This window comes from Crotalus tigris, unplaced genomic scaffold, assembly GCF_016545835.1.
Source record: "Crotalus tigris isolate CLP2741 ecotype Arizona unplaced genomic scaffold, ASM1654583v1 scf7180000020497.760770, whole genome shotgun sequence".
Taxonomy (NCBI): Eukaryota; Metazoa; Chordata; class Lepidosauria; order Squamata; family Viperidae; genus Crotalus; species Crotalus tigris.
In genome coordinates, this window is record NW_024098046.1 from 460001 (window position 1) to 483928 (window position 23928).

General features: G+C 48.0%; 1 protein-coding gene across 4 annotated transcripts in view; it reads left to right on the plus strand.

The window, feature by feature from the left end:
* The window catches only part of SPECC1 (sperm antigen with calponin homology and coiled-coil domains 1), a 164463-nt gene that overhangs the window by 6717 nt on the left and 133818 nt on the right, over positions 1-23928 (plus strand). Inside the window, exons 1-3 of one of the 4 annotated variants that reach the window (XM_039366941.1) lie at positions 8806-8985; positions 20050-20220; positions 23045-23180. In XM_039366941.1, coding sequence (XP_039222875.1) covers positions 20074-20220; positions 23045-23180 — 283 coding nt within the window. In that variant the 5' untranslated portion in view covers positions 8806-8985; positions 20050-20073. Of the gene's footprint in view, positions 1-8805; positions 8986-18790; positions 19228-20049; positions 20221-23044; positions 23181-23928 lie in introns of those variants that run through there. The other 3 variants (XM_039366942.1, XM_039366938.1, XM_039366939.1) reach the window with 3 other exon arrangements.

Here is a 23928-nt window from a genome sequence, read left to right on the forward strand (position 1 = left end):
GGGAGGAGGGAGGTAGAAAGGGGAAAGGGAGAGGGAGGAAGGAAGGAAGGAAGGAAGGAAGGAAGGAAGGAAGGAAGGAAGGAAGGAAGGAAGGAAGGGAAAGAGGGAGGGAGGAAGGAAGGAAGGAAGGAAGGAAGGAAGGAAGGAAGGAAGGAGAGGGAGGGAGGAAGGAAGGAAGGAGAGGAGGAGGGAGGGAAGGAAGGAAGGAAAGGAAGAAAGGAAGGAAGGAAGGAAGGGGAGGAGGGAGGGAGGGAAAGAAGGAGGGAGGAAGAAAGGGGAAAGGGAGAGGGAGGAAGGAAGGAAGGAAGGAAGGGGAAGGAGGGAGGGAAGGAAGGAAGGGGAAGGAGAGAGGGAGGGAGGAAGGAAGGAAGCAAGAGGAAGGGGAGAAAGGAAGGAAGGAAAGAAGGAGAGGAGGAGGAGAGGAGAGGGAGGGAGGAAAGAAGGAAGGAAGGAAGGAAGAAATGAGGGAGGGAGGAAGGAAGGAAGGAAGGAGAGGAGGGAAGGAAGGAAAGAAGGAGATGAGGGGGAAGGGAGGAAGGGAAAAGGGAGGAAGGAAGGAAGGAAGGAAGAGGAAGGGAAGAAAAGAAGGAAGGAAGGAAGGAGGAGGAGAGGAGGAGGGAAGGAAGGAGGAGAGGGAGGAAAGAAGGAAGGAAGGAGGGAAGGAAGAAATGAGGGAGGGAGGAAGGAAGGAAGAAGGGGAGGGAGGAAAGGAAGGAAGGAAGGAAGGGGAAGAGGGAGGGAAGGAAAGAAGGAGAGGAGGGGGAAGGGAGGGAAGGAAGGAAGGGGAAAGGGAGAGGGAGGAAGAAGGAAGAAAGGAAAGATGAGGAAGGGGAAAGGAAGGAAGGAAGGAAAGGAGAGGAGGAGGAGGGAAGGAAGGAGGAGAAGAAGGGGGAAAGGAAGAAGGAAGGGGAGGAGGCAGGGAGGGAAGGAAGGAAGGAAGGAGAGGGGAAGGAAGGGAAGGGAAGAGGTAGAGGAGAAAGCAAGCAAGCCAACAACCTTGGGAATTATAGGGAAAGAAGAAAGTAGAGCTGCGCTGTTTTTAAACTCGGTGGTCCCTTTAAGATGCCTGGACTGCTGATGTTGGCAAAACTGGATCCTTGTTTGAAAATATAAAATCCTGGACTTAACAACCCCAATTGGCACCAGAATTGCTAAGCGAGACGGTCGGTAATTGAATTGCGCCCAATTTTACCCCCTGCTTGCCACTGTTGTTAAGGGGACCTGCATTAGCCCTGTCAGAGTGTGCCCGGTCTTATTGCGCTGAGATAACACAGGAGTAAATACAGTAAACAGTGGTCTGTAGTAAATGGTGGTTTATCTGACACTATCTACAATATCATACACCAGGAACAATATACATACATGTGCTAATACAGCAGGTCCAACACACAGCAGTTAGAGCAGGAAACGGAAGAGAGAAAACACATCATCAGAACCTTTTGTTTATACAAAGACTCTTAAAGAGACACAGACCCTGCTGGCTTAAAGAGACACTGACCCTGCTGGCTCTTAAAGGGACACAGACCCTGCTGGCTCTTAAAGAGACACAGACCCTGCTGGCTCTTACACAGACCCTGCTGGCTCTTAAAGAGACACAGACCCTGCTGGCTCTTAAAGAGACACAGACCCTGCTGGCTCTTAAAGAGACACTGACCCTGTCGGCTCTTAAAGAGACACAGAATCTGCCGGCATAAAGAGACACCGACCCTGCTGGCTCTTAAAAAGACATCGACCCTGCTGGCTCTTAAAAGACACAGACCCTGCTGGCTCTTGGAGACACAGATCCTGCTGGCTCTTAAAGAGATACAGACCCTGCTCGCTAAAGGGACACAGATCCTGCTGGCTCTTAAAGAGACAGACCCTGCTGGCTTAAAGAGACACCGACCCTGCTGGCTCTTAAAGAGACACAGACCCTGCCGGCTTAAAGAGACACCGACCCTGCTGGCTCTTAAAGAGACACAGATCCTGATGGCTCTTAAAGAGATACAGACCCTGTTGGCTCTTACACAGACCCTGCTGGCTTAAAGAGACACTGACCCTGCTGGCTCTTAAAGAGACATAGACCCTTCTGAGTCATTCCCATTGTTACATTACATAAGCTGGTTAGCTGTTAAATCAATACCTTGACAATCCCCTTGACTCTACTTGTCGGAAGCCAGCTGGCTAGGAAGGTCGCAAAATGGGATCAGGTGACTCCAGGATCCTACAACCATCATAAATAGATCCCGGTTGCCAAGAGCCTGAATTATGATCATCTGATCCCAAAGCCACTACAAGGATTGTAGCTGCGAGGACCCATCATAACTCACTTCAGTGCTGTTACAACAGTCGTTAAGTCATTAAACAGGTAGTCCTTGACTTACAACCGTTCATTTAGTGACCGTTCAGAGTTACAACGGCACTGAAAAAGGGACTCACGAGAGTTTTTCACACTTAACGACCGTCGCAGCATCCCTGTGGTGATCAAAATTTGAACGCTTGGCAACTGACTCCTCTTTATGACGGTCCCCGGGTCTCACGTGATCCCCTTTTGTGACCTTTTGACAAAGTCAATGGGGGAAGCTGGATTCACTTAACAACCCTGCTACTAACTGAACAGCGGCTGTGATTCACTTAACACCCGAGGCCAAAAAAGATCGTAAAACGGGGCAAAAATTCACTTAACGAATGCCTCCCTCCAGCGGCGGAAATTTTGGGCCCCATCGTGGGTCGTAAGCCGAGGTGAATAAAATAAGAGTTTAAAATCAGAGGTCAGTCCAGCCACTTTATTCCATCGGATGAAATTTCATTCACTGGAAAAGGAGCTTTTTCCTATTTTTGCTCTCTTTTTCTTTCTCTCTCTCTCTTTGGTGGAAACTCGAAGTGGAAAGACAAAGTGGTCAGAAAGAGGAACTTGCTTTAGAGAGAGAGAGAGAGGCCTTCCAGCACTCATTTTCCTTCTTGAGAGCTTCTCCTTTTTTAAAAATAAACCCCCACTTGTTTGCCAAATGCTCGCTTCTCCTTCGGAGTTCTTGAACAGGGTGCAAAAGGGTCCTGCAGTCGGAAGAGGCAAAGCTTGGAAACGTGATTGACAGGAGCCCAGCTAGATGCATTTGATTCATTGTGGGGTCCACTCACAGGTGGCTTGGTTTTTTTGCAGATGTTTCATGACCCAACTAGGTTACTTCATCCGTGCTGGAAGAGAGGGGGGCTAGCTTTCTGCAAGCAAGCTATTTGCCTAGAAACAGAAAGCCACCTGCGCTCCTTCTAGCACTGATGATGTTACCTAGTTGGGTCATAAAAGGTCTGCAACAAAACCACCAAGCTCAGAGAGCACCAAGGACCCCACAGTCGTCCTCCTCCTCCTCCTCCTCCTCCTCCTCTCCACAAACCGCACTGACTCCCTTCTAACATTGATGACGTTACCTAGTCAGGTCATGAAACGTCTGCAAGAAAACTGCCAGCTCAGAGATCAATATGGACCCCATAGTCCTCCTCCTCCTCCTCCTCCTCCTCCTCCTCCTCCTCCTCCTCCTCCTCCTCCTCCTCCTCCTCCTCCTCCTCTCTACAAACCCCACTCCTTTCTAGCACTGACGATGTTACCTAGTTCGGGTCATGAAACGTCTGCAAGGAACCCCCCCCCCAGCTCAGAGAGCACCCAGGACCCCCCAGTTCAACCCTGAGCTACAGAGATTCTCTTCTATCGGTATTTTAGTAATAAGACGGATTGGGAGGGCGCTGCGTGCAAAACGGGCTAACGTAGCCTATTTACGAAAATCAGGCTAATCAGGTAGAGAGCCTGGAGCACAAATGAGCAAGCGCTGCTCTTTAACAGATTGCTTGACCCCCAGGAATCTGTCTCTCTTTGAGTGGGTGCTTTTCGTGACAACAGCCAGAAGTTAAATTATATGATTTTGCAAAGCTTCCTCTCTTGGTTTCTCTTACATCAGCGCCCAGAACGGAGACGGAAGAAGCAAGGTGTGTTTGGGGAGGGGTGTGGGGGTGTGGAGGTGTGTGAGCACCTGGGAGATTCTAGCTCGTCCTCGATTTACAACGACAATAGGGGCCAGAATTTCTGCCACTAAGCAAGGTGCTCGTGAAGCGAATCCTTCCCGATTTTATCTTTAGCTTGTCTTGTCGCGGTCGTTAAGTGAATCCAGCGGACGCTAAACCAATCCAGCTTTTGCCCTGTTTTACGACTTTTCTTGCCACCGTTGTTAAGTGAATCACTGCTGTTATTAAGTCAGTCACACGGTTGTTAAGCGAATCGGGCTTCCCCCATTGACTTTGCTTGTCAGAAGGTTGCAAAAGAGATCACCTGACCCCGGGAATACTTCGACCATGATAAATATGAGTCAGTTGCCGAGCATTCAAATTTTCCTTGCTCAGGCAGGAAACCCTGTACCATTTCGGACAAATGGCTGTCCAGTCTCTTCTTAAAAACTTCCAGTGTTGGAGCATTCACAGCTTCTGGAGGCAGGTTGTTCCACTGGTTAATTGTTCTAAGTGTCAGGAAGTTTCTCCTTAGTTCTAGGTTGTTTCTCTCCTTGATTATAATAATGATAAATTTGGAAGGGATTTTGGAGGTCATCTAGTCGAACCCCCTGATCAGGCAGGAAATCCTGTACCATTTCAGACAAATGGCTGTCCAGTTTCTTCTTAAAATCTTCCAGTGTTGGAGCATTCACCGCTTCTGGAGGCAGGTTATTCCACTGGTTAATTGTTCTCACTGTCAGGAAGTTTCTCCTTAGTTCTAGGTTGCTTCTCTCCTTGGTTAGTTTCCATCCGTTGCTTCTTGTCCTGCCTTCAGGTGCTTTGGAAAATAGCTCGACTCCCTCTTCTTTGGGGCAGCCCCTGAGATACTGGAACCCTGCTATCATGTCCCCCCTCGTCCTTCTCTTTCTTAGACTAGATGTACAGGTATTCCCTGATTTACTAGCATTTGTTTAGTGACCGTTCAAAGTTATAACGGCATTGAAAAAAGTACTTCTATTTTTCACACTTCAACCTTTATTGTCATTTTTCACTCTGAGCACACTGGAATAGAACAGAACAGAATAAGAACAGGAATAGAATAGAATAGAATAGAATAGGAACAGGAATAGAATGGAATAGAATAGAATAGAATAGAATAAGGAATAGAATAGAATAGAATAGAATAGAATAGAATAGAATAGAATAGAATAGAATAGAATAGAATAGAATAGAATAGAATAAGAACAGGAATAGAATAGAATAAGAACAGGAATAGAATAGAATAGAATAGAATAAGAACAGGAATAGAATAGAATAGAATAGAATAGAATAGAATAGAATAGAATAGAATAGAATAGAATAGAATAGAATAGAATTGGAAGGGACCTTGGAGGTCATCTAGTCCAACCCCCTGCTCAAGCAGGAAACCGTATCCCATTTCAAACAAGTTTCTCCTTAATTCCAGATTGCTTCTCTCCCTGATGGATTTCCATCCATTGCTTCTTGTCCAGCCAGGTTTTTTTTCTTCTTTTCATTAAACCGGACATATTCAATTCCTGCAGTCCCCTAATCATCTCTGCAGCTCTTCTCAGCACTGTTTCCAGAGTCTCAACATCTGTTTTAGAAGAGGATCTGATCTAGGGCACAAAAACAACATGGGGAGGGGGGGGCTGTCTGACTCATCTGCCATTCTTGGTTTTGGGTGGTGTGCGCTCCGTTGACCGCAGACAGGGATCAACCCGGCCGTTTCTAAACATCCAGGTCCTTAATTGCAGGCTCTGCTCTTTGAGGTCAGACTCTGCCCAGTGTGAATATTTTTGAGGAAGGAATTAGCCAAACTAGCCAGCAGTTTGCTGCAGCTGCCAAAAAGGCTAACACAGTGCTGGGCTGCATTAACAGAGGGATAGAATCAAGATCACGTGAAGGGTTAATATCACTTTACAAGGCCTTGGTAAGGTCACACTTGGAATACGGCATCCAGTTTTGGTCACCACGATGTAAAAAAGATGTTGAGACTCTAGAAAGAGTGCAGAGAAGATCAACAAAGATGATTAGGGTACTGGAGGCTAAAACATATAAGGAACGGTTGCTGGAATTGGGCATGTCTAGTTTAATAAAGAGAAGGACGAGGGGGGACAGGATAGCAGTCTTCCAGTATCTCAGGGGCTGCCCCAAAGAAGAGGCAGTCAAGCTATTCTCCAAAGCACCTGAAGGCAGGACAAGAAGCAACGGATGGAAACTAATCAAGGAGAGAAGCAACCTAGAACTAAGGAGAAACTTCCTGACAGTTAGAACAATTAATCAGTGGAACAACCGGCCTCCAGAAGCGGTGAATGCTCCAACACTGGAAGATTTTAAGAAGAGACTAGACAGCCATTTGTCTGAAATGGTACAGGGTTCCCTGCCTGAGCAGGGGGTTGGACTAGATGACCTCCAAGGTCCCTTCCAACATTATTATTATTATTATTATTATTATTATTATTATTATTATTATTATTATTATTATTATTATTATTATTATTATTACGATATGATGCCCAGCAGGATTGGGAATGATGGTAGTCCTTGACTTATGATGGTTCATTTAGTGACCATTCAAAGTTTCAATGGCACTGAAGAATGTGACTTAGGCGAATTTTCCACACTTTACGACCGTTGCAGCATCCTCACGTTCACACAGTCACAATTTAGAGACACTTGGCAACTGACTCATATTTATGATGGTTGCAAGTCCTCGACTTAGGACAGATCACTTAGCGACTGTTCGAAGGTTCGACGGCACCGTGAAACGTGACTTCGGCGAATTTTCCACACTTAACGACCGTTGCAGCATCCTCAGGGCCACACCATCACAATTTAGACGCTTGGCAACTGAGTCATATTTATGACGGTGGCAGCGTCCCCGGGGGTGTCACATGATCCCCTTTTGTGACCGTCTGGCAAGCAAAGTCAATGGGGGAAGCCGGATTCGCTTAACGACCATGTGACTAACATAAGAACTGCAGTAATCCACTTAAGAACTGTGGCAAGAAAGGTCATAGAGTGGGGCAAATCTCACTTCACAACTGGCTCGCTTAGCAACAGAAACTTTGGGTTCCAATATTTGAGGGGTGCCACAAAGAAGAGGGGGGTCCACCTATTCTCCAAGGCAGGAGAAGAAGCAACGGATAAAAACTGATCAAGGAGAGAAGCAACCTGGAATTAAGGAGAAACTTCCTAGCAGTGAGGACAATTAGCCAGTGGAACAGCTTGCCACCAGAAGTTGTGAGTGCTCCATCACTGGAGGTCTTTAAGAAGAGACTGGACAGTCACTTGTCTTACATGGTCTATAACCCTTTAAGAATACTATAGCTGAATTTACTATATACTAATATACTAGAGCAGGATCTTTAGTGGTTTTAACACTATAATCCCTAAATAATACTATACCAGTCTTCCAGTATCTCAGGGGCTGCCCCAAAGAAGAGGGAGTCAAGCTATTCTCCAAAGTGCCTGAAGGCAGGACAAGAAGCAACGGATGGAAACTAATCCAGGAGAGAAGCAACCTAGAATTAAAGACACACTTCCTAACAGTGAGGACAATTAACCAGTGGAACAGCTTGCCACCAGAAGTTGTGGCTGCTCCATCACTGCAAGTTTTTAAGAAAAGACTGGACAGCTACCTGTCTGAAATGGCATAGGGTCTCCTGCTTGAGGAAGGGGCTGGACCAGACTAGAAGACCTCCCTGATCCCTTCCAGCTGTATTCTGATTGATTGATTGATTGATTGAAGACCCAGCTGGTCCTCTTGATCCCTTTGATTTCCAATATCTGAGATGGGTTTTTTTTCCCCCTCCAGCCATCCACAAACGGAAGGGGTGCTTCCCCTGGCCAATGCAACCTTTCTTGTGATAAAAGATTGGGGGGGGGAATCTTCCTTTCTTGTCTGCGCTCCCCCTCCCCAAATTCTGCTCCTGGGGAACACCCTGATTGGCGAACACCCTTCCAATGGGCAGCTTGGCGCAACCCTCTGTGCACCGGATGCCAAAAAAAGAGGGAGGGAAGACAGAAAGAGAGAGAGAGAAGGAGAGAGAGAGAGAGAGAGAGAAAAGCAGAGAGAAAGAGAGGAGAGAGAATCAGAGAGAAGCAAAGAGGAGAGAGAAGCAGCAGAGAGAAGCAGAGAGAAAGAGAGGAGAGAGAAAGAGGAGAGAAGGAGAGAGAAGCAGAGAGAGAAGGAGAGAGAGAAGCAGAGAGTGAGAGAGAGAAGGAGAAAGAGGAGAGAGAAAGAGAGAGAGAAGCAGAGAAAAGCAGAGAGGAGAGAGAAGCAGCAGAGAGAAGCAGAGAGAAAGAGGAGAGAGAAGCAGAGAGAAAGAGAGGAGAGAGAAAGAGGAGAGAAGGAGAGAGAGAAGCAGAGAGAAAGGAGAGAGAGAAGCAGAGAGTGAGAGAGAGAAGGAGAAAGAGGAGAGAGAAAGAGAGAGAGAAGCAGAGAAAAGCAGAGAGGAGAGAGAAGCAGCAGAGAGAAGCAGAGAGAAAGAGGAGAGAGAAGCAGAGAGAAAGAGGAGAGAAAGAGGAGAGAAGGAAAGAGAGAAGCAGAGAGAAAGGAGAGAGAAGGAGAGTGAGAGAGAAGCAGAGAGTGAGAGAGAGGAGAAAGAGGAGAGAAGGAGAGAGAGAGAAGCAGAGAGAGGAGAGGAGAGAAGGAGAGAAAGAGGAGAGAGAGAAGCAGAGAGGAGAGAGAGAGAAGCAGAGGAGAGAAAGAGAAGAAGAGAGAAGGAGAGGCGAGAGAGAGAAGTGTGTGTGGTGTGTGTGTGTGTGAGAGAGAGAGAGAGAGAGAGAGAGAGAAAGAAACCTCAAGCTTCCGTACGTGAAGCCTTCTTTTCCCCCCCCTTCTCCTCCCCAGTCAGCCGGAGCGTCGGCGCTCTCTGCGGCTGCTTGCGGCGGGGCTTCCCTCCCGAGGAGGCTCCGGAGCCGGCCTGGCTGGGGGACGCCGGCGGAGGGCTGCGGGGAGACGGAGGCGCGCCCGTGGATGCCCCCCAGCGCAGCCTCTCCGAGCAAGTGGGTGCTTTCATCGCGCGGGCGCGGGGGGGGGCGGGGGTGGATTTTGCGGGGCGCGGAAGTGGGGTTCCCTGTCATCTCTTGGCGGAAAAGAGAGAGGCGTTTTTAGCAAGGAAGTGGGCGGTGGGGGGGGGAGAAAGGAGGGGGGGGTCCTGGGAAATAGGAGGGAGGGGTTGTGAGTTGTGCCAAAGCCGCGTCTGGACTTTCCTTTTCGTTTTCGTTTCCTTTCCCTCCTCTTCCTTCTTTTCTTCCGTTTCCCCTCTCCCCCTTCCTTACTCCTTCCCTCCTTCCTTCCTTACCCTTTCCTCTTTTCCTCTTTCTCTTTTTTCCTTCCTTCCTTCCTTCCTTCCTTCACCTTTCTTCCTTCCTCCCTCTCTCCCCTTCATTCCATCCTTCCCTTCTCTCTCCTTCCTTCCTTCCCACCCTCGCCTTCCTTCCTCTTTCCCCATCCTTCCTTCCATCCCTCTCCTCTCTCTCTTTCCTTCCTTTCCTCGCATTCCTCCCATCTTTCCTTCCTCTTCCTCTCTCCCATTCCTTCCATCCAACCTTCCCCTCTCTCTCCTTCCTTCCTTCCTTCCTTCCTTCCTTCCTTCGCCTTCCTTCTTTCCTCCCTCTTCCTCTCTCCCATTCCTTCCTTCCATCCTTCCCCTCTCTCTCCTTCCTTCCTTCCTTCCTTCGCCTTCCTTCTTTCCTTCCTCTTCCTCTCTCCCATTCCTTCCATCCTTCCCCCCTCTCTCTCCTTCCTTCTTTCCTTCCTTTCTTCCATCCATTCATCCATCCCCCTCTTTCCTTTCCCCTTCCTTCCATTCACTTATCCTTCCCCTTCTCTTCCTTTTCCTTCCTTTCCTTTCTCCTGTCCTTCCATTTCCTCCCTCCCTTCGTCCTTGGGGTGTCCTTTGCAGAAACTCCCCCCCCTCCACATCTTTTGCAGGAGAGAGGCCGGTGTCCATGCTTAAACAGAGCCCAGCCGTGGATTTACCTGCGTGTTTGTGTGTGTGTGTGTGTGTGTGTGTGTGTGTGTGTGCCTGCATCTCCATCCGTGCAACTCGGATTAAAGGATGCCCTGTGGTTGCGGTGGATTCCCCCCACCCAGACTCCTTTGCATGTTTCCATAGCAACAGAGAAGTTTTGACCATCTGTCTCCATGCCTGTTTTACCCCCCCCCCCATCCTCTCTGCCTATCTCCCCCATTCAGAGAACCTCTTCTGGGGTCCAGCAAAGGACAATTGGGCCCCCAAAGTGGCTTTATCCACCTTGCTGGTGCTTATGGGAAAGGGGGGGGGCCTGGGGGCAGCGGTTTACTTAGCCACCAGCTCCTGGGGATACACTGCCCCTGATTGCAGAGGCTCCACCACCCACTTGCCTCTTTACCCAGTGCGTTGTGAGATTCCCTGGACTCACTGGAGGGGGGCGGGAGGAGGGATTCCCCACCAATTCAGTGATAAACACGTGGTCCTCGACTTACGACACACAATGGAGCCCAGCGTTGCTCTTGTTAAAGGAGACCTTTGTTAACTTTGTCCGAAATGGTATACAGGGTTTCCTGCCTGAGCAGGGGGTTGGACTAGATGACCTCCAAGGTCCCTTCCAACTCTTATTGTTATAATTAACTGTGTTTTCCCCCGTTTTTACGAACTTTCTTGCCCCGGTCGTTAACTGAATCACCGCAGTTGTTAAAGTTAGCAACCCGGTCGTTAAGTGAATCCGGCTTCCTCCCCGTTGACTTTGCTTGTTGGAAGATCGCAAAAGCGGATTGCATGACACCTCCCCCCCCCGGGATGCTGCAAACTGTCGTAAATCTGAGCTGGTTGGCAAGGGGTCCGAATTTGGATCCAGTGACCGTGGGGTTGCTGCAACGGTCCTCAATTACTTTTTTCAGTGCTGTTGTGACTTTGGTCACTAAATGAGCTGCTGTAAGTTAAGGACTGCCTACGACTGGGAATCAATTATTTAACAGAATTTTATTTTTAATGTGCGCCAGTGGGCCCGAAATGACAATAAAGGCTATCTATCTATCTATCTATCTATCTATCTATCTATCTATCTATCTATCTATCTATCTATCTATCTATCTACCTACCTACCTACCTACCTACCTATCTATCTATCTACCTATCTACCTATCTATCTATCTATCATCTATCAATCAATCAATCTATCTATATCATTATCATCCATCATTATCTATCGTTTATCTATCTATCCATCCATCCATCCATTCGTCCATCCATCCATCCATATCCGTCCATCCATCCATCCATCATTCTCTATCATCATCCATCTATTTGTCCATCCATATCTATGTATATATATATATGTATCTGTGTATCCATGCATGTATGTATGTATCTACATACTTACCTACCTATCTACCTATTGTATCTATCTATCTATTCATTTCTGCCTTAGCAGGGGATTATATTAGATGACCTTTCCAACATTATTATTATTATTATTATTATTATTATTATTATTATTATTATTATTATTATAGTATCTATCTGTCTATCCCTGCCTGAGTTGGGAGTTGGACTAGATGACCTCCAAGGTCCCTTCCATATTATTATTATTATTATTAGTAGTAGTAGTAGTAGTAGTAGTATTTCTGTCTACCTGCCTGAGCAGGGGGTTGGACTAGATGACCTCCAAGGTCCCTTCCAATGTATTATTATTATTATTATTGAATCTGTCTGTCTGTCTATCTATCCATCCATCCATCCATCCATATCCATCTGTCCATCCATCCATCATTCTCTATCATCGTCCATCTATTTGTCCATCCATATCTATGTATATATATATGTATCTGTGTATCCATGCATGTATGTATGTATCTACATACTTACCTACCTATCTACCTATTGTATCTATCTATCTATTTATTTCTGCCTTAGCAGGGGATTATATTAGATGACCTTTCCAACATTATTATTATTATTATTATTATTATTATTATAGTATCTATCTGTCTATCCCTGCCTGAGTTAGGAGTTGGACTAGATGACCTCCAAGGTCCCTTCCATATTATTATTATTATTATTATTATTATTATTATTATTATTATTATTTCTGTCTACCTGCCTGAGCAGGGGGTTGGACTAGATGACCTCCAAGGTCCCTTCCAATGTATTATTATTATTATTATTATTATTATTATTATTGAATCTGTCTGTCTGTCTATCTATCTATCCATCCATCCATCCATCCATTGATGTATCTGTCAATCGATCTATCCATCTAAGGCAGTGGTTCTCAACCTTTTTAATGCTGCGACCCCCAACCGGTCGTAAGTCGAGGACTACTCAACCGGTTGTAAGTTGAGGACTACTCAATCGGTCGTAAGTCGAGGACTACCCAACTGGTGTAGCACCATTTGCAGAATGGGACTTTTGGCGGGCTCAGCAGGGCAGAGACAGCCTGGACAATTCCTATTGGCTTTGGAAAGCCAGTAGAATTAGGCTCTGTTCAAGAGAGTCTATTCCATTGGCTTTCAAAAGCCAACAGAATAAAAGGGAGTAGCACAGCTAAGGAAAAGGGGGAAAAAAATGGCGGACTGCGTTGTTTGGCGACCCCCGTGAAATGGTTGTTCGACCCCAAATGGGGTCCCGACCCACAGGTGGAGAACCACTCATCTAAGGCCAACCAGGCCAGCACCTGGCCACAAACAGGGTCCATTGGACTGAGCAGGCAATGGCAGCCTTCTCCAACCGGGTCCGCCGGCAGGGAACGATGGGACTTGCAGCCCAACACCCTGGCATCCGGCAACCCTCGGAGGAACCTCGCAAGGCACTGGATCCAGGCTGCCCTTTCGTAACCCGCTTCCCTCCCTGGCAGCTTTGGGGTGCCCCACGATGCTGCTGCTGGTGCATCTCACAGAGCTGGGATGCAGGCAGACCCCACCCCGTAGCCCATCCTCCCCTGCCACAGGACGCCCCCACCTCTGCAGCCCAGATGGGGAGGGGGCTGGCCGTGAAATGCTTCTCCAGGACGTCCAGAGCAGTAAAGGCAGGAGATCACTCACTCTGGTTCCCGGACCCCAGGGAGAACTGACCCCTGATCTCCATCTGATGAATCTCCAGGAGATTTTTATCCACTGATGCTTTACAGGGGTCCTCAACCTTGGCGACTTTAAGACTTGTGGACTTCAACTCCCAGAATTCCTCAGCCAGCTGGCTGAGGAATTCTGGGAGTTGAAGTCCACAAGTCTTAAAGTCGCCAAGGTTGAGGACCCCTGCTTGAACAGAAGCATCTGCCAATATTTGATTATTATTATTATCATTCATCGCACAGTCAGCCAGATGTTCAGACTGGATTTGGCATTTTGTCTACCTATCGAGTCCTTACCCAGGACCTGGGATAGGCAGATGTGGATGTTTGATGGTATTACAGATATCGTCGCAGGATGGAAGCAGTTCCTAATAAGGCCGCCTTTTGCAATTGACTAATAGCGAATTTGTCAATGCCAATGGTGTTCAAGTGGTGCTCCAGTTGTTTTGGGATTGCACCCAAGGAGCCTATGACTATTGGTACTACCCTTGCTTGCTTTTGCCACAGTCTTTCTATTTCTATTTGTAGGTCTTTGTATTTTGTTATCTTCTCCAGTTCTTTCTCTTCTATTCTGCTATCTCCAGGCACTGCCACGTCCACTATCCAGACTTTTTTGTCTTTCTTATCGACAATTGTTAAGTCTGGGGTGTTATGTTGCAGGTGCTTGTCTGTTTGAATTCTGAAGTCCCAGAGCAGTTTAATTTTATCATTTTCTATGACTTTCTCTATTTTATGATCCCACCAGTTTTTGCTTACAGGCAAATGATATTTTTTGCAGATCTTCCAATGCACCATTGTTGCTACTTTGTCATGCCGCTGCTTGTAATCAGTCTGTGCAATCTTCTTGCAACAGCTTACCAAGTGGTCCACTGTTTCTTCAGCTTCTTTGCATAGGCGGCACTTACTGTCTGTTGCTGTCTTCTCAATTTTGACTTTGTATGCATTTGTCCTTAAGGCTTGGTCTTGTGCAGCCAGAATTAGTCCCTCGGTCTCTTTCTTCAATTTTCCTGCTCTTAGCCATTGCCAGGTTTTATTATTATCTGCTTTCCCAGCTATTTTTTTCATGTATTGGCCATGTAGTGCTTTGTCTTCCCATGCCTCTATTCTGTTCTTCATTTGGTCTTTCTTGTAGGCCAGTTTGGTCTCTCCAGTAGTTAGTAAGCCTTCCTGATATACTAATTTCAGTGCATCTTCATCATTGTTCTTCAGATATTCTTCCAAAGTCATTTTTTCTTCTTCAACCATCTGATGTACTTGTAGCATTCCACGCCCACCTATTTGCCTTGGTAGATAAAGTCTATCAATGTCACTGCGTGGATGAAGGGCGTGATTCTTTGTCATTATTTTTCTGGTCTGCCTATCCATTGCTTTTAGTTCTGCTTGAGTCCAGTCCACTATTCCAGCTGTGTACCTAATGACTGGGATTGCCCAGGTGTTGATTGCCTTTATGGTATTTCCTCCATTGAGTTTGGATTTTAAGATCTTCTTCACTCTCTTGATGTATTCACCTCTAATCTTTTTCTTGACTTCAGTGTGCTTGATGTTGTCAGCTTGAAGGATACCCAAGTATTTGTAGTACTCTTCCTCATCCAGACTCTTAATGTTATTTTCGTGGGGCATCTTGATTCCTTCAGTTTTCACTATTTTCCTTGTTTGATAGTAAGTGTGGCACATTTGTCCAAGCCAAACTCCATTACAATATCTTGGCTATATATACGGACAGTGTTGAGCAGCGATTCTATTTCAGATGATGTTTTTCCATACAGCTTCAGATCATCCATGTAAAGGAGGTGGGATAGTCTAGCAGATGTTTTTGATGTTTGATAACCATGTCCTGAGTTATTCAGTATTGTTGACAGAGGAAACAGTGCAATAACAAATAGTTATTATTATTATTATTATTATTCAGCCCTCGTTTTTAAAGCCTTTGCAATCTCCTTCGCCTCCATCTTTTATCTTCCCATGGCAGGATTTCTCCTTACATCCTGGCTCTGCTTTTGAAATCAACGTCTTTGGTGTTGATGGGATGTGTTGATTTTTACTTTAATAATGTCGTTTGGGGACGGTTTATTAATTGCCCCCCCCTTTTTTTCCCTAATCTGAAATGCCCAGTATGCATCTTTGAGAGGAGAGGAAAGCCAGGGCTGAATGAATTTAAATCTTTGTAACCTTTATCTGCGTCTTGCTCTGCTTTTTATTTATTGATTTATAATAATAATAAAGTTGGAAGGGACCTTGGAGGTCATCTAGTCCAACCCCCTGCTCAGGCAGTAAACCCTATACCACTTCAGACAAATGGCTGTCCAGTCTCTTCTTAAAGACTTCTAGTGTTGTTGCATACAGGTAATTATTTATAATAATAATAATAAAGTTGGAAGGGACCTTGGAGGTCATCTAGTCCAACCCCCTGCTCAGGCAGTAAACCCTATACCACTTCAGACAAATGGCTGTCCAGTCTCTTCTTAAAGACTTCTAGTGTTGTTGCATACAGGCAATTATTATTATTATTATTAATAATATTCTCCGGTTTCCCGTGGAAAGGTGCCACACGAAAGGAAAAACGATGCAGGGGGGTCGAGGAAAACAAGCGTCTTTGGCGCTTAAAATCCCAACCTTTTTTTTTGCAAAAAGCAACCGAGGTTTTTGAATAGCTGGGAAAGAGAGTTTAGCTAGCAGATTTGGCAGTTCTGGATGTCTGCTCATTTCCTTTCCCACGTCACGAGTTCAAGATGGCTTCCGCCTACCTTTCACGTGGCCTCCACGTGGCTTGTTCCACCCACTTCTTTCTTTCTTTCCGTTCGGGTTATCTGAGGTCCGTGTCTTTGCTCCTCACTGCATGTTTCAGTAGCTCAGCTCACACAGGTCTGAGGGATCCGGGCCAGATTCAGAAGCTTTCATGCCCCAGGCTGGACTAGAATTCACGGTCTCCTGGTGATGGGCCCACCCAGCTTTCATGCCTGAGGCTGGACTAGAACTCTCAGACTCCTGGTGACTGGCCTAAAGTCACCCAGCCAGCTTTCATGCCTAAGGTGGGACTAGAACTCACTGTCTCCTGGTCATTGGCCCAAAGTCACCCAGCTTTCATGCCTAATATTGGACTAGAACTTCCAGTCTCCTGGTGATTGGCCCAGTCATCCAGCCAATTTTCATGCCTGAGGCTAAACTAGACTTCACAGTCTCCTGGAGTTCTGGTCATTGGTCCAAAGTCACCCAGCTGGCTTTCATGCCTAAGACGGGACTAGAATTTCCAGTCTCCTGGTGATTGGCCCGGCACCCATCCGATTTTCATGTCTGAGGCTAGACTAGAACTCCCAGTCTCCTGGTGATTGGGCCAAAGTCACCTAGCCAGCTTTCATGCCTAAGGCAAAACTAGAACTCACCGTCTCCTAGTGATTGGCCCAAAGTCACCCAGCCAGCTTTCATGCCAACTCACTATCTCCCACTTTCTAGCCTGGTGCCTTAACCACTAGACCAGGGGTAGGCAACCTTGGCTCTTTTATGACTCGTGGACTTCAACTCCCAGAATTCCTGAGCCAGCCATGCTGAGGGAAAAGGGAGAGGTTTCCAAGCTGAGCCATGCTGGCTCAGGAATTCTGGGAGTTGAAGTCCACGAGTCATGAAGGGGGCCATAGTTCCCCCATGCTGGCTCAGGAATTCTGGGAGTTGAAGTCCACGAGTCATGAAGGGGCCAGAGTTCCCCCATTGCTGGCTGAGGAATTCTGGGAGTTAAGTCCACCAGTCATGAAGGGGGCCATAGTTCCCCCGTGCTGGCTCAGGAATTCTGGGAGTTGAAGTCCACGAATCATGAAGGGGGCCATAGTTCCCCCATGCTGGCTCAGGAATTCTGGGAGTTGAAGTCCACCAGTCATGAGGGGCCATAGTTCCCCCATGCTGGCTCAGGAATTCTGGGAGTTGAAGTCCACCAGTCATGAAGGGGGCCATAGTTCCCCCATGCTGGCTCAGGAATTCTGGGAGTTGAAGTCCACAAGTCATGAAAGGGCCATGGTTTCCCCTTGCTGGCTCAGGAATTCTGGGAGTTGAACTCCACCAATCATGAGGGGGCCATAGTTCCCCCATGCTGGCTCAGGAATTCTGGGAGTTGAAGTCCACGAGTCATAAAAGAGCCAAGATTGTCTACCCCTGTCCAATTTATATTAAAGACAGCCCTGTGATGATTTAGTGGGCCATTAGGGGTGTTGTCCCAAGGTCATGTGACCCCCATTTGCAACCTTCCCATCCATCATCTGACAATTCGAGTCAATGGAGGAAGCCAGATTTGCTTAATGACTGCCTTATTCACTTAACAACCTCAGGGATTCACTTTAACAGTTGTGGCAAAAAACCAAAATGATCAAATGGACCAAAACTCACTGGCTGACTTGCTTAGCAACAGAAAATTTGGGGTCGAGTATGCATTGTAAGTCGAAGACTACAAGACTTCCTGCTAGCTACACCTGTTTGTGGCTGCAACTAGGTGTAGCTCCTTCCTAACCTGCATGACAAAAACAACAAATCGGTTTCCCAGCAGTTGTTGACTTAGGACCATTTTTGATTATGTGATTATAGAGCTGAAAAAAAAGAGATTTAGGTCCACAGACTTACGACCGTCATAGCAACTGTGTGATCGTGATTCAGGATCTTGGCCACCGGCTTACATTTAACAATGATGGCAGCTTCCCAGTATCACACTATCGCCACACACATACACAACTTCAAAGGCTTTGCAATCTGGAGGGCTTGAGCATCAGACCTCGTGTGTGTTCCATCCCAGGAGTTGGATCGATGTTTTTCAAATTGGGCATGCTGGCTGGGGAATTCTGGGAGTGGAAGTCCATTTATATGAAAGCAGGCCGCCTGGGGAATTCTGGGAGTTGAAGTCCACCCCTCTTAAAGCATAATGGCTGGGGAATTCTGGGGGTGGAAGTTCACCCTTCTTAACACAGCCTGGCTGGGGAATTCTGGGAATGGAAGTCCACCCCTCTTAAAGCACCATGGCTGGGGAATTCTGGGAGTGGAAGCCCACCCCTCATAAAGGACGCTGGCTGGGGAATTCTGGGAGTGGAAATCCTCCCCTCTTAAGGCAGGCTGGCTGGGGGATTATGGGAGTGGAAGCCCACCCCTCTTAAAGCATCCTGGCTGGGGGATTCTGGGAGTGGAAATCCTCCCCTCTTCAAGCATGCTGGCTGGGGGATTCTGGGAGTGGAAGTCCACCATTCTTAAAGCATCCTGGCTGGGGGATTCTGGGAGTGGAAATCCTCCCCTCTTCAAGCATGCTGGCTGGGGGATTCTGGGAGTGGAAGTCCTCCCCTCTTAAAGCAGGCCACTGGGGGATTCTGGGAGTGGAAGCCCACCCCTCTTAAAGCAGGCTGGCTGAGGGATTCTGGGAGTGGAAGTCCTCCCCTCTTAAAGCATGCTGGCTGGGGGATTCTGGGAATGGAAGCCCACCCCTCTTAAAGCATGCTGGCTGGGGGATTCTGGGAGTAGAAGTCCACCTCTTTTATAGCAGGCTGGCTGGAGAATTCTGGGAGCTGGTCCAGCCCTCTTCAAGTTGCTAACCTTGAAAAAGGCTGGTTTAGCTTCTCCTTCTGGGCTAGACCTCCTCTAACAGTCTAACTGACGAAACCATCTTAGCGCTTCCTGGTGACGTGTCTGCTACCCAAGTCTGGATGCCAGGTGTCCACCCACATGCTTCCAAGACTTTTGGAAAGGGCTGTGTGTGTGTGTGTGTGTGTGTGTGTGTGTGTGTGTAAGTCTCACAGGTCTCCACCGCTTATCCAGCTGCCTTCCCAAGACATTTTTGGCTTCTGGCATTAAAGCCACTTCAGGATGTTTGGAGCTGAACAGGGAGGAGAATCCCGGAGAGAAAGGCAGCCTTAACTCCTTCCTGGCGTGCGAAAACAAAGATGGTTTGCACGTGGTTTGCACGCTTGGAAATTCAAATGTAGCGTGTCAGAGACGGTTGCGGGGTTTTTTTTTATTGTGGTTTGCGAGATAGGAAGTGTGCGAGGGGAGCTCGGCGCAGTCGCGCAGTCTTCGCACTCAGCAGTGCTACACAGAGGGTATGCAGGCCGTCTTCCACTTCCAACCGTTCATTTAGGGACTGTTCGAAGTTGCAAGGGCACTGAAAAAGGTGACTTAGGACTGTTTTTCACACCGCCCCTGCAGACGCTGGGCAACGGGCTCACGTTGTAGAAAGTGAGTAAAGGAAGCATATAAAGCAGGATGGCTGGGGGATTCTGGGAGTGGAAGCCCACCTCTCTTAAAGCAGGCTGGCTAGGGGATTCTGGGAGTGGAAGTCTACCCCTCTTAAAGCAGGATGGCCAGGGGATTCTGGGAGTGGAAGCCCAACCCTCTTAAAACAGGCTGGCTGGGGGATTCTGGGAGTGGAAGTCCTCCCCTCTTAAAGCAAGATGGCTGGGGAATTCTGGGAATGGAAGCCCACCCCTCTTAAAGCAGGCTGGCTGGGGGATTCTGGGAGTGGAAGCCCACCCCTCTTAAAGCAGGATGGCTGGGGGATTCTGGGAGCGGAAATACACCCCTCTTAAAGCAGGCTGGCTGGGGGATTCTGGGAGTGGAAGTCCTCCCCTCTTAAAGCAGGATAGCGGGGGAATTCTGGGAGTGGAAATACACCTCTCTTAAAGCAAGATGGCTGGGGAATTCTGGGAGTGGAAGTCCACCCCTCTTAAAGCAGGCTGGCTGGGGGATTCTGGGAGTGGAAGCCCGCCCCTCTTAAAGCAGGATAGCTGGGGAATTCTGGGAGCGGAAATACACCCCTCTTAAAGCAGGCTGGCTGGGGGATTCTGGGAGTGGAAGTCCACCCCTCTTAAAGCATGCTGGCTGGGGAATTCTGGGAGTGGAAGCCCACCCCTCTTAAAGCATGATGGCTGGGGAATTCTGGGAATGGAAGCCCACCCCTCTTCAAGTCATCCAGGTTGACAAACCCTGGTCCTAGACGCTTCCAAACCCACTAACGGCCCATTCCCCCCTCTTTTCCCACCCCACCTCTCTCTTTCGCAGGGCGAGGCTTCTTCCCGCCGCAGGATGAAGGGGGCGGCCAGACCGTGGACTGCGGTGGCCAAACCGGGGAGCCACGGAACCGAACGAGGAAAAGCATTGCCTGCCGCCGCGAGTGGAATGAGGCCCTCCAAGTCTTCCACCTCGCTGGCCTTCGATTCCCGGCTTAGCAAGGTTGTGGGGGGGGGCTACAGGAGAGGGTGGGGGGGTCTCAAAAGGGGGGCAAAAAAAATCTCAGCACAGGGCTGTCGGGCGCAAGAACGGCGTCCTCCAGATGTGTGCGGGGGGGGGGGTCCTCGCCTTACCACCCCAACTGAGCCCCAAAGGATCCGTTGCTAAACGAGACAGTCGTTAAGTGAGTTTCGCCCCATTTTACACCCCCGTCTTCGTCCCCGAGTGAATCGCTGCAGTTGTTAATTCAGTCAGACGGTCGTTAAGTGAGTCTGGCTTCCCCGTGGACTTCGTGCATCGCACAAGACAATCACACGGTGCACAGGGGACAGTGCGACCGTCGTAAATGCGAGTCAGTTGCCGAGCGTCTGAATTTTGATCGCGTGACACACACACCCCAAGGCTTGCGGCAACGGTCGTAAGTGTGAAAAACGGCCCTAAGTCACTTCTTTTGGTGCCGTTGTAACTGGGAACGGTCGCTAAACGAATGGTTGTAAGTTCGAGGACTTACCTTTGTATAAGTCCAATCTTGGGAAATAGGACAGTTCCGGAAAACGGTCCCGTTCCTTTTGGATGCAGCTGCCCAATATTTGAAATGTGTGGTATGATCAGAGATCAAATGCCTTGAACGAAGGAGCCAATAGCTGGATTCCATAGTCGTCCTCCTCCTCCTCCTCCTCCTCCTCCTCCTCCTCCTCCTCCTCCTCCTCCTTTCTTCTCCGTGTTTCTTCCTACTCTTCCTCTTCTCCCTCTTTTCTTTCTTTCCTTTCTTCCTTCCTTTCTTCCCTCCCTCCACCTCCTCCTTCTTTTTTTCTTAGGTTCCTCTTCTCCATTTTCCTCTTCCTCTTCACCTCCATCTTTTCCTCCCTTCCTTCCTTCCTTCCCTTATTCTTCCTTCCCTTCCTTTTCCTCCCCCTCCCCCTTTTTCTCCATTTTTATTCCTACTCTTCCTCTTCTCCCTTTTTTTCTTCCTTCCTTCCTTCTCTCCCTCCACCTTTTCCTCTTCTCCATTTTTCATCCTTCTCTTCCTCTTCACCTCCATCTTTTCCTTCCTTCCTTCCCCTATTCTCCCTTCCTTCCTTCTTTTCCTCCTCCCCCTCTTCCTCCTATTTCTTCTCCATTTGTATTCCTACTCTTTCTCTTCTCCCTCTTTTTTCCCTTCCTTCCTTTCTTCCATCCTCCCTCCCGTACCTTTTCCTTTCTCCCTCCCTCCTTTCCTCCCTCCTTCCTTCCTTTCTCCCTCCCTCCCTCCTTCCTTCCTTCCTTCCCTCCTTCCTTCCTTCCTTCCTTTCTCCCTCCTTCCTTCCTTCCTTCCCTCCTTCCTTCCTTCCTTTCTCCCTCCTTCCTTCCTTCCTTCCTTCCTTTCTCCCTCCTTCATTCCTTCCTTCCTTCCCTCCTTCCTTCCTTTCTCCCTCCTTCCTTCCTTCCTTCCTTCCCTCCTTCCTTCCTTCCTTTCTCCCTCCTTCCTTCCTTCCTTCCTTCCTTCCCTCCTTCCTTTCTCCCTCCTTCATTCCTTCCTTCCTTCCCTCCTTCCTTTCTCCCTCCTTCCTTCCTTCCTTCCTTCCCTCCTTCCTTCCTTCCTTTCTCCCTCCTTCCTTCCTTCCTTCCCTCCTTCCTTCCTTCCTTTCTCCCTCCTTCCTTCCTTCCTTCCTTCCCTCCTTCCTTTCTTCCTTCCTTCCTTCCTTCAGTCCCTCCCTCTTCAGTCCTTTCTCCCTCCTTCCTTCCTTTCTCCCTCCTTCCTTCCTTCCCTTCCTTCCTTCCTTCCTTTCCTCCTTCTTCCTTCCTTTCTCCCTCCTTCCTTCCTTCCTTCCCTCCTTCCTTTCTCCCTCCTTCCTTCCTTCCTTCCTTCCTTTCTCCCTCCTTCCTTCCTTTCTCCTTCCTTCCTTCCTTCCTTCCTTCCTTCCTTCCTTCAGTCCCTCCCTCTTCAGTCCTTTCTCCCTCCTTCCTTCCTTTCTCCCTCCTTCCTTCCTTTCTGCCTCCTTCCTTCCTTCCTTCCCTCCTTCCTTTCTCCTTCTTCCTTCCTTCCTTCCTCCTCCTCCCTCCTTCCTTCCTTCCTCCTTCCTTCCTTCCTATCCTTCTTCCTTCCCTTCTCCTTCCTTCCTTTCTCCCTCCTTCCTTCCTTCCTTCCCTCCTTCCTTTCTCCCTCCTTCATTCCTTCCTTCCTTCCCTCCTTCCTTCCTTCCTTCCTTCCTTCCTTCAGTCCCTCCCTCTTCAGTCCTTCCTCCCCTCCTTCCTTCCTTCCCCTATTCTCCCTTCCTTCCTTCTTTTCCTCCCCTCCCCCTCTTCCTCCTCCTGTTTCTTCATTTTTATTCCTACTCTTCCTCTTCTCCCTTTTTTCTCTTCCTTCCTTTCTCCCATCCTCCCTCCCTCCCATCCCTTTTCCTTTCTCCCTCCCTCCTTCCCTCCCTCCTTCCTTCCTTCCTCCCTCCCTCCCTTCTTCCTTCCTTTCTCCCTCCCTCTTTCCTTCCTTTCTTCCTCCCTCTTTCCTTCCTTCCTTCCTTCCTTCCTTCCTTCCTTCCTTCCTTCCTTCCTTTCTTCCTTCCTTCCTCCCCCTCCTTCCTTCCTTCCTTCCTTCCTTCCTTCCTTCCTTTCTTCCTTCCTCCTCCCTTTTGAAAATCTTGACCTGAAGGCAAAGGGCAGCTGATAGAAGGGGTTCCACCTCCTTTGGGAAGTTGTTGGCCGGCATGCTTGTCCCAGTGGCAGGTGTGTGTGTGTGGGGGGGAGTGTCTGCCTTCCTTGGACTAGGCAGCAAAAGAAGGGGGGGCCAGCCTCCCCCACCGGGACCACCCTCGCCCTGCAAGGCCTCTGATCGTCTCCTCTCTTGCAGCTGAAGAGAGCCAGCAGTGAAGACATGTTGTCCAAGCCGGGAGTTGTCACCACCTCCGGAGGCTCCAGGCTGAAGAAGACCATCACCGCAGGGGCCATCGCGGAGCTGGCTGAGAACCGCCTGAGACCCAGCACAGGTAAGGGAACTCCGGGAAAGGGGTACCTGGAGCCTGGGCTGGGCTTAGTGCTCCTGGAAGGGCCCGTTTTTACATCAGGGTTGAACTGGGGGGTCCCGGATATCCGCCGAGTTTGGTTGTTCTCTTGCAGACGTTTCAGGTCTCAACTAGGCAGCATCCTCAGTGCTAGAAGGGAGGAGGAGGAGGAGGAGGATTATGGGGTCCTTGGTGCTCTCTAAGCTTGGTGGTTTTCTTGCGGACATTTCATGGCCCAGCTAGGGAACATCATCAGTGCTTGAAGGGAAGTGGTTTGTGGAGAGGAGGAGGAGGAGGAAGGATATAATAGAATATTTTCCATTCTATTCTATTCTATTTTTTATTCTATTCTATTCTATTTTTTATTCTATTCTATTCTATTTTTTATTCTATTCTATTTTTTATTCTATTCTATTTTCTATATTCTATTCTATTCCATATTTTCTATTCTATTCTGTTCTGTTCTGTTCTGATCTATTCTATTCTATTCTATTTTCTATTCCATATTTTCTATTCTATTCTATTCTATTCTATTCTATTCTATTCTATTCTATTCTATTCTATTCTATCCTATCCTATCCTATCCTATTCTTTCTATTCCATATTTTCTATTCTATTCTATTATTCTATTCTATTCTATTCTATTCTTTCTATTCCATATTTTCTATTCCATTCTATCCTATCCTATCCTATCCTATCCTATCCTATCCTATTCTTTCTATTCCATATTTTC